The 13,238-nt window shown below is 35.7% G+C and overlaps 1 protein-coding gene across 1 annotated transcript; it reads right to left on the bottom strand.

The window, feature by feature from the left end:
• Positions 1-7: 7 nt before the first annotated feature.
• LOC100731991 (small ribosomal subunit protein eS26-like) lies at positions 8-401 on the bottom strand. The gene has a single exon (XM_003465242.5). The coding sequence runs from the start codon at positions 396-398 to the stop codon at positions 51-53; it is 348 nt and encodes a 115-aa protein (XP_003465290.1). The 5' UTR covers positions 399-401; the 3' UTR covers positions 8-50.
• Positions 402-13,238: the final 12,837 nt, after the last annotated feature.

Here is a 13,238-nt window from a genome sequence, read left to right as displayed (position 1 = left end):
ATTATTTCTTTCCCAAGACAGTTTTCTTCAATCCATTAAGACCCAGTTCCTTACATGGGCTTTGGTGGAGGTCGTGGGGCAGCACCTGCAAGTCTAAATTGGGGTGGAGGTGTTCGGTCCTTCCAGGCTTCCCGGGATCGATTCCTGACCACTTTGGTGTGAATGGCACAACTCACACAGTAATGCAGCTTCAGATAGAGCTTGGGAAGGACATAACCATCGAAGACACTCACTTCACAAATGTCCCTGATGGCGGCGGCCTCTACAATGTTTCGAATAACAAAGTTCTTAATGGCCTTATCCTTGGGTATGCACCGGGCCCAGTTTGTGCAGCGAATAGGCTGCACATGACCACGACCCTTTTTAGCATGACCGTTGTTCCTTCTTTTTTTCGTCATCTTCGAAAGTAAGGCCCAAAAGAGCGTCACATTTGGTTTTACTTTCTTCAAAAAAAAAAAAAAAAGTAATAAGAACTGGGAGTAATAAAACCTAAAATGTGTAATTGTCATTATACAAAAGAAAGGAAAAGAAAGTTCTGTAAAAGATATAACTGCATATATATTTAAGTGTATAAGATAGATAACTATATTACTGAGTTTTGTTGGATCATTGAACAAAACTGTTTGCAGTCTCACTGTTTGAAAGTCCACTCTATATACTTTAATTTTGTAACTTCAACAACTATTTCTAAAATGACAATATGTAATTAACTAGTGATTTCCTACTGTTTATTTTTTCTGAAATTCTGTATAACTTGTACCCTTTTTCTGTTTTTTTCTTTTTTCTCCTTAAATAAAATTTTAAAAAAAGATGTATTTTTATACAATGTAGTATTACTCAGCTATCAAGAAGAATATACTTGAGGCTTTTATAGGTAAATGGATGCTACTTGAAACCATACTCACAAAAAAAATACATCACTCTCATGCGTAAATATCATATTGTCTCCCTCATGGAAAATTATGAAAGAGAAAATATGATCCAAAATGTATAATATATATTATCAAAGTGAAAGGGAAAGAAGCTGCTCAAAAGGAATGAACAACTGGGAAAAGGAGAAAAAAAGAAAGAAAAACATTATATGTATATAAATATATATGTGCATATACATACATGTATGTGCATATATGTATATAAAATACACAATTATACTATTAATCTATGTGTTCATAAAGAAAAAACAATTTGTGCTATCACTGTTCAGTGGTTTGACCATATTTTTCTGTCTCTATCTTGCAATCTGAACAACTTTGAAGATAACAGAGCACAGTATATTAATCACTATTAGTCTATTATTTTGTTTTGAAATTTTCTATCTTTTTAAAATGCTTTTTTGTTTTTAGAAAAAAACAAGATAAAATAAAATAAATGTAAACTCAAGAATGGTGATTCTTAGGTTGAATTCAAATAATAAAATTTAAGCATGAAAAACATAAAATTACAGATAAAAAGAGATTTATAAAAGATATGCTAGGCCAAAAAACAAATTATGAAAAAGTATTAATATCAGGTAAATCATTTTTCACGTAAATTTGCACTAGAGTTACAGTCAGTAGATTACAATACTCGATTCTATTTAATGGGAAATAATGACCATTCTTAATATATTACTTTCAAGAATAAAATAGCATTACATAATGTAAAGCAAAAACTAGAAACAACCACAGGAAATGGGCAAATCCATCATTAAAATTACATATTTTGCTTCATTTCTCTCTTACCTTAAATACTGATAAGTGTAGTTGACAAAATTTGGAAAATTAGGGCAGTACAACTAAGTTTAATGTAGATGAACATATATAGAGTTTTGTACTATTTAAAGAATGCATGCCCTTCTCAAACACACCTGCAGGAGTTTCAAAACTAATGAAGAACTAATGTAGATACCAGGAACAATCTGCAGCCTACCACATGAAAAGAACTTTGCCAATCTCCAATAGTTGAAAGCCAGCCTGGTTTACTTCACTGGAATTTCTATGCAAACATTTGCCCTTTTGTACTAAATGTGTTCTTAAAATTTACTACACATTTTCTGAATAAATACAAGGGAAAAAAAGGTATAGGTGACCATGGACAAAACTTAGAGGAAAACAGATTAATGGTAGTTCCTGAAGAGTTTCATAAAGATGGATATAAATATGGAAAAGATGAGATAGAGAAATCCTGAGGTAAAAATTGAAAAAACCAAATGAAAGATACAATAAAAGCTTCAACAAAAAAATAAGTGACTGAAGAAGAAGTAAAAGAACTTTAATGTAGATCAGTTGAATTTATGTAATCTGAGTGTGAAAAAAACATATGACAACTGTGGAATATCAGAAAATCCTAGGAGAGTATGCAGAATTGAAGCTCAAGAGGAAGAGGAAAGGAAAAAGATGCATACAGGGAGGGAGGAAAGGGAGAAGGGGAAGGAAGAAGGGAAGAAAGGAGAGAGGGGGGGATTATGTGTGTATTATGATTGATATGTGGCATGGTTGCTGCTTAGTATATTTAGAAGGTTAGTATTTAGGATGGTGGTATTGGGAATTGCTGAAGAATCTTTAAGGAGTGAAGTCTAATACAAAACCCAAGAGTCATTACGGTTGTACCTTCAAGATGGATTAAGACACCTCCTGTGACCCTGGTTAATATGCTGAAATTGGTGGTATAAAAGCAGCAAGCCTGGCTTCTCTCAATGTCTCTGCTTCCTAGTTGGAGACCGTGACTCTTTGCTTCCACAAACAATGCACCGCCTGCTTTTACAAGCACCTACTTTATGCTGCTTTGATTTTCATTCTTGAATATTATAAATTAATTCCTTTGCCTTTTGAAGTTAGAGGTTATATATATATATATATATATATATATAATTAGAGTAACAGAAAATAGGCTCATATACAAAAGTTGCTTTATTATTATAATCATACTTGAAGAGGAGCACTTGAAATTGGTTCATGGTCATAAATGAGAAGAGTTGCTAGAAAAGGACTAAAATGATGTGTGTGGAATATTAAGATCAATTCTAGTAAGGGCTCAGCTGATGAGAAAATAGTAAATTATCTTTATTTATACATGAAAATTCCAGTGGAAATTTTACTGGAGTTGATTCATGTAAAACCATGGCCAAAAAAGGTGGTAATACTGAGTTCATTCTCTATAAATTTGTGAAAATTGTAACTTAAGAATGAAGGTCTAGTTTATTTGGAGAAGGAGATTTCAAAACAGAATATTCACGCTTTAGGATGGGTGTTACTAATTGCTTTTCACCAGATTTTCAAGAAGATTTGGGACCAAAGGGAGCAGCATAAAAATATTAGAAAATTCATATCCTGATCAAGGAAGGAGTAAAAAAGGATAAACGTGGAAAAAAGGATCCCAGGCCTACAAATCAGGACAATAAAAACGACCACTCAAAGGAATCTCTGGGAATCTTTGTACCCAACTTCCTAGAGCCTATCCATCACATTTGTTGCAGAGACTTTCCAGGGTAGAATTTTGTTAAGAAAGGTCCCCAGGATACTCTGCAAATCCAAACCACTTTGTGATCTGCCTTTCTGGCAAAGAGCTCTGAATTTTCTGCAGCCATGGCTCATGTGGGCCTGAGTACAGCTCCTCCTGAAGGCAGAATGTGGCACAATCAACATAATGGTTTTGCAGATGTAGAAAATACAACAAATATAGTCATTATGTCTTTCACAGAAATCTTAACTGAAAGTCTGATAGGCCATGAAAATTTGCACTGCAAGAACTGAGTACACAAATTGCACCCTTGATGTGGTGAAACCTTGGAGTGGTAGAAGTTGAGCCAACATGAACCCCAAAGAGGTGGAATATGAAAGGGTTGAAACATCTGCTTGCGAAAACTGCAACGTCATTGTGAATCCTCAGGGAAAAATAACATGGTGAGAACTCTAAACCCATAGGAACACATCTGTCCATGGCACTTGGGTCATATATCTTGTTGCATTTTGTCCAGGATATACATATGGAGACACAGGACTGTGATTGCTCAGACCCCGGAATAAAATCCAAGGAAGCAAGAAATTAAAATTTAGGGAGCAAAGGCTTTATTTCCAGGCCTGGTGACACAGTATTCTCAGGATCAACCCAAAGACTGTGTGCCTCACAGCTGGGGGATTAGGTTTTTAAAGCTGAAAACCACAGCAATGTTGTAATCGCTGACACAGATAGCATCTGGGCTTCACAGAACTTCCTGTAATTTCCTTGAAGTTAAGCATTTCTTAAAGAACAGTACATTTTATTTTTTTAAATTTTATTTAAAAGGAAAAAGAGAAAAACACAAAACAAAACAAAGTGGTATAAGGGTACACTTAATACAGAACTACAAAAAAAAAAAAAACAGTAAGAAATCACCTGTTAATAGATTACATATTATGATCTTAGAAATAGTTGCTCAAATCACAGTATCAAAGTATACAAAGTGGACATTCAAACAGAGAGACTGCAAACAGCTGTGTTCAATGATCCAAAAACATTAATATAGTCAGCTATTTAACACTCCTAAACACACTTGCTGTTATATCCGTTAGAGCTCTTTTTTTTCCACTCTCTTTTTTACAACAAAACTTACACATTTTGGATTTTATTACTCCTTAGTTCTTACTACTTTTTGGGGGGTGAGAGAATAAAGTCAAATATGGCAAAACAAAGCTGTCAGTCAAAACCAAGGATAGACATAACACATGATATAAAACAGAGTACAAGGTTATCAACAATGGTTATCAATGATGTCTCTTGTTTCCTTAAAAAGAATTGTTTATCTCATTGGATATTATAAAGTTGGATAAAACAGTAGAGAACAAGACCAATAAAACCTAGGCATTGTAAACATTACAGGACTTCCAAAGGAGACAATAGTCAAACCAGAATGGGCATCTGAGTGAATCTTATTGCCTTCAAAGTAGTTGCCTATACCCTCAACCTTGATACTTTCATACAGAATGGAACAGAGTCTAATCAGTCAAAACAAGGTCGTGGGAGTATTACAGGACTTCAAAACAAGTTAATAGGAAATCAAAAAGAGTTACTATTATACATCCTGCTAATTTTTTTTTAATTTTCCCCTTAATTAAAACAAGCATAAGAGATAACTAAATAATTTTTTTAAAGAATAAGGGAGAGATTGAGATAAAACAGGACATAACAATATAACAATACAGGTCAAAGCATGACTGTTTCAGCAATCTAGTGCTTCACCACCAAATAACCCGACTTAATAGTAGTTACCATAGTGTCTGTCTTTTTCCTTGAAATATTTGAATAAAACTTCATATACTATAGCTTCAAATATTTCCATATCAAGAAGCCCAGAATAAAGCCTTTCCAATTAATAAGTGAAAACTTTAAAAGGCTTCAAGGCCACATAATGGGGAATCATGATTATCACATATTTTTATATATTTGAATCATTACTTACATTAGGGAAACTATTCGGTATTCACACATGCGAGACTGATTTATTTCACTTATGAGTATGGTCTCAAGCTGCGCCCATTTTTTGATAAATATCTCAATGTGATCCTTCTTTATAGCTAAATAATACTCCATTATATAGAAATACCACGACTTTTTTATCCATTCCTCAGTTGATGGACACTTGGGTTGTTTCCAAGATCTGGTGATTACAAATTGTGCTGCTATAAACATAGGTGCACATATATCCCTGTGGTATGATGCTTTCAGTTCTTCTGGGAATATGCCTAGAAGTGGAATAGCTGGAATAAATGGGACTTTCAATTCCAACTTTTTGAGAAATCTCCAGACAGACCTCCACAAAGGCTGTACCAGTCTACACTCCCACCAACAGTGCAGGACAGTTCCTTTTTCCCCACAGCCTCTCCAGCATTTGTTGTTGTTGGTTTTCTTGATCCTGGCCATTCTTTCAGGAGTGAGATGGTATCTCAGTGTGGTTTTAATTTGCATTTCTTTAATGACCAATGATGATGAACATTTTTTCATGTATTTCTCAGATGAAGAAATGCAAATGGCAAATAAATACATGAAAAAATGTTCATCATCATTGGTCATTAAAGAAATGCAAATTAAAACCACACTGAGATACCATCTCACTCCTGAAAGAATGGCCAAATTGCGTATTCATCTCAGATGCCCATTTTTGGATTGGATCTTTGAATTTTGGAGGTCTGAGTTTTTTTAGTTCTTTATATGTTTTAGACAAGAGTCCCTTCTCTGAGAGAGAGCTCACTAAAATCTTTTCCCAGTTTGTGGGTTTTCTTTTCACTATGCTGGAAATTTCTTTTGACATGCAGAAACTTTTTAATAAGAAGTAGTCCCAGTTATTGATTCTGGGAAGTATTTCCTGTGCGGTTTGAGTCCTGTTCATGAATTCTCTACCTACTCATATGTCTCCAAGGTTTCTACCCAATTTGTCTTACAATAGATTTAATGTTTCTGTTTTAATATTCAGATCTTGGACCCATTTAGATTTTAATTTAGTACATGGTGATAGACATTTGTTTTCAGCAAATGGAGAGCCAGTTTTTCCAGCACCATTTATTAAAGAGACTGTCGTTCTTCCAGTGAACCTGCTTGGCTCCTTCATCAAAGATAAGGTGGTTGAGTGTGTTTGTAGTTGTGGTTGTATCTTCTAATCTATTCCATTGATCTTCAGCTCTGTTTTGATTCCAATACCATGTTGATTTTACTACTGTTGCTTTGTAGTATAATTTCAAGTCAGGGATTGTGATGCCTCCTGCTTTGTCTTTGCTGCTTAGAATTGCCTTTGCGATTCTAGGTCTCTTCTGGTTCCAGATGAAATTTAGGAGTGATTTCTCTAGATCTATAAGGTATGTTGATGACTTTTCTATTGGGATTGCATTTTATCTGTATAACAGTTTTGGGAGAATGGCCATCTTCGCAATGTTTGTTCTTCCTATCCATGAGCAAGGGATGTCTTTCCATTTTCTGAGATCATCTTCAATTTCCTTTTTCAGTGTATTATAATTTTCACTGCATAAGTCTTTCACTGCTTTCGTAAGAGTAATTCCTAAATATGTCATTTTTTTGCTTGCTAATGTGAATAGTCCAGTTTCTCTTATTTCCCTCTCTGTGATTTTGTTGTTTGTGTATAGGAATGCTATTGATTTCTGAGTATTGATTTTGTATCCAGCCACATTACTGAATTTATTTATTGTAACTAAGAGTCTTTTAATGGAGTTTAGGGTGTCTTCTATGTACAGTATCCTGTCATCTGCAAACAATGATAATTTAACTTCTTCTTTTCCTATCTTTACCCTTTTATTTCTCTTTCTTGCCTAATTGCTCTGGCTAGTACTTCCAGTACTATATTAAATAGGAGTGGTGATAAAGGACATCCTTGTCTTGTGCCTGATTTTAAAGTAAAGGCTTTCAATTTTTGGCCATTTAGTATGATGCTGGCTGTTGGTTTGTCATAAAAGGAAGGAAGAGAGAAAGAAAGAAGGAAGGAAGGAAAGAAAGAAAGAAAGAAAGAAAGAAAGAAAGAAAGAAAGAAAAGGAAAATAACTCAGAGAATCCAGAGAAAGACAAATCTTCATCAGTTCCTGTTTTCATGGACTTCTCTCCCTACTTTCAGGATCCCCCTTGCTGCACTGAGCAGGTCTTTTCCTGCCAGAAGATGGGGAAAGAATATCTGCCTTTCTACTGTGAATCTTGAAATTTCCATTTCATATTTAAACCTGCTCACTTCAAAGAAAATTAGTTCCTGAGAAACTTATTAGTGTCATTATCTTAGTACCTGACAAGGACATGACATTAGGACTCAATTGTCAAGTGAAATCAAACCAGTTGTATTAGTTGCCTTCAAGTGGTGAAGTTCCATGAAAACTAGATTCAGATTACCTTTCCACTCTTGTTTGTTTTCAGTAGGTGTTTCTAGTACATACTGTCTATATTCATTGTGGAGAATGGTACATGTGCACAATTCATCTTGAATTCCTTTTGAACCAACTTTTTCTTCCTGCCTTCTACCTTCCATCCATCTCTTGATCTTCTTCCTTTTTTTTTGCAAATGTTTGCAATACATACTATTCTCAATTTTTGTGTAAAGTTATTACATGTACATAACCCATTTTAATCCCTTTTTTCTGACTGTCAGATCTAGAGTCACTGGAATCTCTGCTTTCACATGAGCAATTGTCACTGCACTAATGGTTGTAAACCGAGCCATTTTACAATCAGGCACTTAGGGTCATGGCTTTACCTAGATTTATACCCAGAGCTTCATTCACACATAGGTGGGGCTTTTTGGAGATGACTGGATCTAGAGTGTGCTAATGTATATCAGTGGTGTATGGTAGCTAAATTAGCACTCTGAGTGGCATTGCATAGTATTGGGTGTGAATAATGGGGAAATTTATTGTGTAAATGGAACAAAAAGGTCTAGAGAAAAGGCTGGATTATGCCACTGATTCCTGCTTGCCATGCCATGAACTGTTTCTCATCCTCAATTCCAACTTATGTTGGAGCCAGGTGATTATGCACTAAAATCTCAGCAAACTATGAACTAAAATAAGCCTTTCCTCCTATGGCTTGAGTGTATCAAGTATTCTTGTCCCCACAGTGACCAAATTGTTAAGATATTTAAGTGGACATGAATATTCAGTGATTTTATCTGTACAGAGCTACTTCCAGGTTTCTGAAAAACAATTTATTCAAAACATCCACGATGAACCATGTATCAGCAGTTATTTTATAACAAAGATGAGCCAAAAATATAGTCCAATAATGTCATCTGTAATATAAGTGATAAAAATTAGACAATTAAAATTGAAATGTGCTCTTTGATTTCATTACTGAATGAGATTATTGTTGAGAGCAATGGGATGCAGAGTATCAAAATTTAATATCATTTATGATTAACTTACACTGAATGAAACCTCTACTGTACATTCCATCTCAATTCTAATGTCAGGATACTAAACCGGGTTATATGAAAAAAAAAAAGATAAAACACAAGGATGCTTCTATAACCAAATCAAGGGAAGATTTGCTTGTATCTTCCTAGATATTGTGATATTTCTAATTGACAGCGAAAATGTTACATGAAAATACAAGATTACTGCCAGCTAATAGAGCCCTGCAAGTGTATGTGTTGAAAATCTTTAGTGGGATAGAAGACAGGGCCTCTGCCATAACAGAGTGCCCTGAGAGCTTTTCGATATGGCCCAGGTGACAGAATGGCATAGAAATAGAAGGTTTGAGCTTCTCAGGGAATCTCCCAGGATGTAGCAATCATTATGCACTTGTCTTGCCATCAGTATATTCAATTGTACTGTAATACCACTGACAAATAGAGCTTTGAATGCACTGATTAATCAGAAGAATTTCCTCTTGAGGTTATTTTTGAACTACAAGAGGAAGCTGACTAAGGTTTTATTTTCAGAAGGTCCAGATGAAACTTGAAGGAACAAACTGTGTGTGGTCTCTACAGCATTCCACTGTCTAGCTAAGAGAGAAAATTTCCCCAAGCAGAACTGCTATTCACACACGAAGAACAATATCATTTAAAAGGAAGCCTTGCACGTCCACCTGCAGAGCTGATTCCTCAAAAAGTCACACAAAGCATGCTGTGCCTGGCAGCACACACCCAGTCATGTACCTCATAGTGCTCTGTGACCTAGCTTATATCCTCTACCGAGACCAAATTTTTTGCATGCCTCTCAGTAATGCCCCTCTCTCCAACTTCAACTCCTCTATAAAACATAATCTCATACTTACTTGAAGTCAGTCCTCTTTTTGCCTTTATCAAGCCACAGAGTGCCTGCAAAGAATTCCTCACATAATGCTTAAAACCCTGCCTGCTCTGTGGTCTCAACTGTGCCTCAATTTACCATAATACACTAAAATCAGTGAATATGAATTTGATTGTTCAGGAGAAGAATTGATTGCATAAGCTATAGCACTATTTGTTGTTTTGTGGATTACAAATTGTAATCTATGATTTTAAGCCATGTAAATTAATATCACATCCAAAAAATTAGTAGAATAACTTGCTATATAACTAAAAAATTAAAAACAATTTCTAACTAAAATTTCAGGTAATTCAATATAAGAACAGCATCATGGATGAGGATCATGTATGTGTGATATCATTGAGTGAATATTTGCCAAATCAATACAAAAAATATATTTGGATGTCCTAAGTAACAGTGGAGAGTAGTCATGACACACAAAATAGGGTGACTGATTGCTACAGTCTAGCTAAATGGAAAACACAGTACAATGAAACTGAATTAGTGCCCAAACACCATGAAAGTATCCAAGAAAAATCCGACCCCATGCATAAGCACATAGGAAAATGGTGGAAACGAACCAAGAAGAATTCCATTTCTAGATTAATGGAGACATTCACATTGCTTCCTCAATGCACTTCCATCAGAATGTTTTTGGAAGCACTAGTCATACAAATTACAACCTGCGAATAGTTCACCTATCATTCCACAACAAAACGCATGAATAAATGGTGACATTTTTATTCAGCGGAATACTGAACAACCATCACAGATATATAGAACAACATTGATTAACCTCACAATATCACCTCAAGAGGAAGATGTTCAATATAAAATCATACCTTGCATTACTTTATGTATGAAGAGATACACACAAGGTGAAAATAACTTGTGCTCATATTTCCAGAGTCTTTGTTTCCAAAGAAAATCATATTTGATTGTTCTCTTGCCTTAAGGCTCCATAATGAGAATCACATATTTATAATTTTATGGCTGGTATACACAAACCTACTTATCTCACCTAAAACAGGTTAAAGAAATAAAGAAGAAAAGGTCTAAAGGACTTGTTTGGATGTACAACCCAGAAGCATAGAGTTGAGCATTAATCTTCTACAAATTTGACATCAAACATAGCACTGGTGTTCCTTTCACTTTGAGAACCTCACTTTGTAATTCTAGATGACAGAGCAGCCTTTTGGTCAGAATTTTCTTACCTTCAGTTACATTGACCTTGATATCCAACAGGAGGATTAAGATCTAACATTGTTTCCCCTCAGGTACCATGGAATAACCTGTCCTTAAGATCCTATTTAGCAGCAAACTTAAGGTAGTAAAAAAGATCATCAACATATGGTCTAGACCATCACAGGCAGAGAGTCCTTACTCAAATACCCACCAAGTGCCCAGATGCAGGGGCACACACAGCAGCAGCTGGTAAGTTTGGTAAAACATCATTGTGGTTTCACACAGAAACATGCAGAATAGAAGTGAGTGAGTGGGACTGAAGTCCTTTGTTTTTTGTTTTTGTTTTTTTCTTTTTTATAAAAAGGCTGAAGAGATGTTCTGCAATGGCACAAAAGTCCCATCTCCATTCAGAGGTTAAGATCAGCCTTATTCCCAACACAATTACCACAGTATACTTGACCAGAGTGCAGGACACACTTCTGCAGGCCAATTAGGACCTACAAAAAGAATGTGGACAGGAGGAATTTTAAACCACTTATTTTTCTGTGTTTCTGAGACTAATTTTCATTTTGCTCTCGGATAGGAATTTCTTTTTTTACTTTTGGAATATTTTAGTTTTGTTTTATCTTCTTTTGTTTTTAGGGGCTTTTTTTTTTTCATTTTCTTTTTTTGTTTTTCCCTCACACTTTTTTTCTTTTCTCTTTCTGAACTGAATTTATTATCTCCCTTGTTGTTTTCTTCTATCCAGCTTCATACTCTCTTTTATCAAGTATCTTCCTTGATTTTATGACATCTTCATGTGATGAAACATTGTCTCTTCTCTTTCCAATTTACTTCAAACTTCTGCTTTCCCTTCAATTCTCTTGCTACTGGGTCCTCCATCCAGTACTTAGCTTTCCAGCCTATGACTACTACACTGGAACTCACTCATCTCTCCATCCTGAACCTTATCACTCTAATACACATTGACCCTCACAACAGGCTAAAATCGCTGCTCCAAGGAAGATTCACCACATATAAATTCCTGGTATGTCTTAGATTCTGTTATATAGCTGTAGAATTTGCTCCCATGGTTAAAGATATCAGGTTAATAGTTACTACAGTTTCTCAGTAGCCAGACTCTGCTTGGGACTGTTGTTATTGTTAACTGTATTACTTTAACCAGGATGTCATACTTGTTCTAATCAGTTTTTCTCCTCTGTATGACCACACTGTGACTGCATGGTTTCTTTACCATCATCACAGTCCAATTCCAAAGGATTCAGTGTGCAGCACAATAGACAACTGTTATAACTCAGGCCCCGGTATAAAATCCAAGGAAGCAAGATACTAAAAATTTAGGTAGCAAAGGCTTTATTTGCAGGGCTGGCAATGAGTCTCCGGGAGCCAATTTGGAGACTGAGTCCCAGAGACTGAAGGGAGGACTTTAAAAAGAGGCTGGAGGAAAAGGGGGTAGGGTGGGGAGAAACAAAGAAACCTGCAGAGCCATCAAACTTGTTGACCCAAGTCTGGAAACTGTATTGCTGTCCACTTAGCTCTGACAATCTCGGGAGTTCCTGGTGTTTCTCAAATTACTCCCATCCTACAGACTGACATTATCTTGGAGTGGCACATCTGCAGCAATATTTGGAGAAGAAAGTGGAGAGTTAATTATCCTTGGACAGCACGTTTTTGCTAGTGGGTGCAAATGAGTCAAGAGTTACAAGAAGCTGAAACTTAAGTTTTACAAAAATCTGATATCTAACTCATTTGATGCATACAGAATGAAAGGAAGGCACCGATTGGGGTTTGGGCCATAGTATTTCTCGGTAATTTCTTTGAAGCTAAACAGTTCTTAAAATTGGGGCAGGCTCATTTTATGACAGATCATCACTGGGTCAGGAAGAGGTCACCAGAAACCCAAATTCTTTATGGCCTAGATAGATAGGTGAGGGGAGAGGGAGGCAATAAGGCACCATACAGAACAGAAAATGGCAGTTATGTGTCAAGGTCAGGTAAAGGGTTAAACTCATATGCAAATCTCTCTGCACACAAGCAAGTTACTTCAAACAAGTGTAAATTAGTGGGCCATCCTAGTTTTCTTTAGCTCTTTAGCGGAGAACAGAGGTGCCTAACAGTGATTAACAACCCTTGTTAGCTTGTTGTAGCACAACTTCTGTAGTTTGTAGAGGGCAAAAATGGTTAACATATCAATTAGGTGAGATTCTTGCAATTCTTTACAGAGAAGAGTATTACTCAACATATCAATTAGGTCACTTAACATATCAGTTAGGGAAAAAGGATAAAAAAACACACATTTAGTAAGCCATGTTGCAGGTTTGC

The sequence above is a fragment of the Cavia porcellus genome, unplaced genomic scaffold, assembly GCF_034190915.1.
Source record: "Cavia porcellus strain 051 isolate PalLab524CR breed Dunkin Hartley unplaced genomic scaffold, mCavPor4.1 scaffold_9, whole genome shotgun sequence".
NCBI classification, from domain to species: domain Eukaryota; kingdom Metazoa; phylum Chordata; class Mammalia; order Rodentia; family Caviidae; genus Cavia; species Cavia porcellus.
Note: the sequence above shows the minus strand (reverse complement) of the source record. Positions and strands in the feature narration are given on the sequence as shown.

Bases quoted from the DNA above. Each gene is read 5' to 3' on its own strand.
- LOC100731991 (XM_003465242.5), bottom strand. From the start codon at position 398: ATGACGAAAAAAAGAAGGAACAACGGTCATGCTAAAAAGGGTCGTGGT.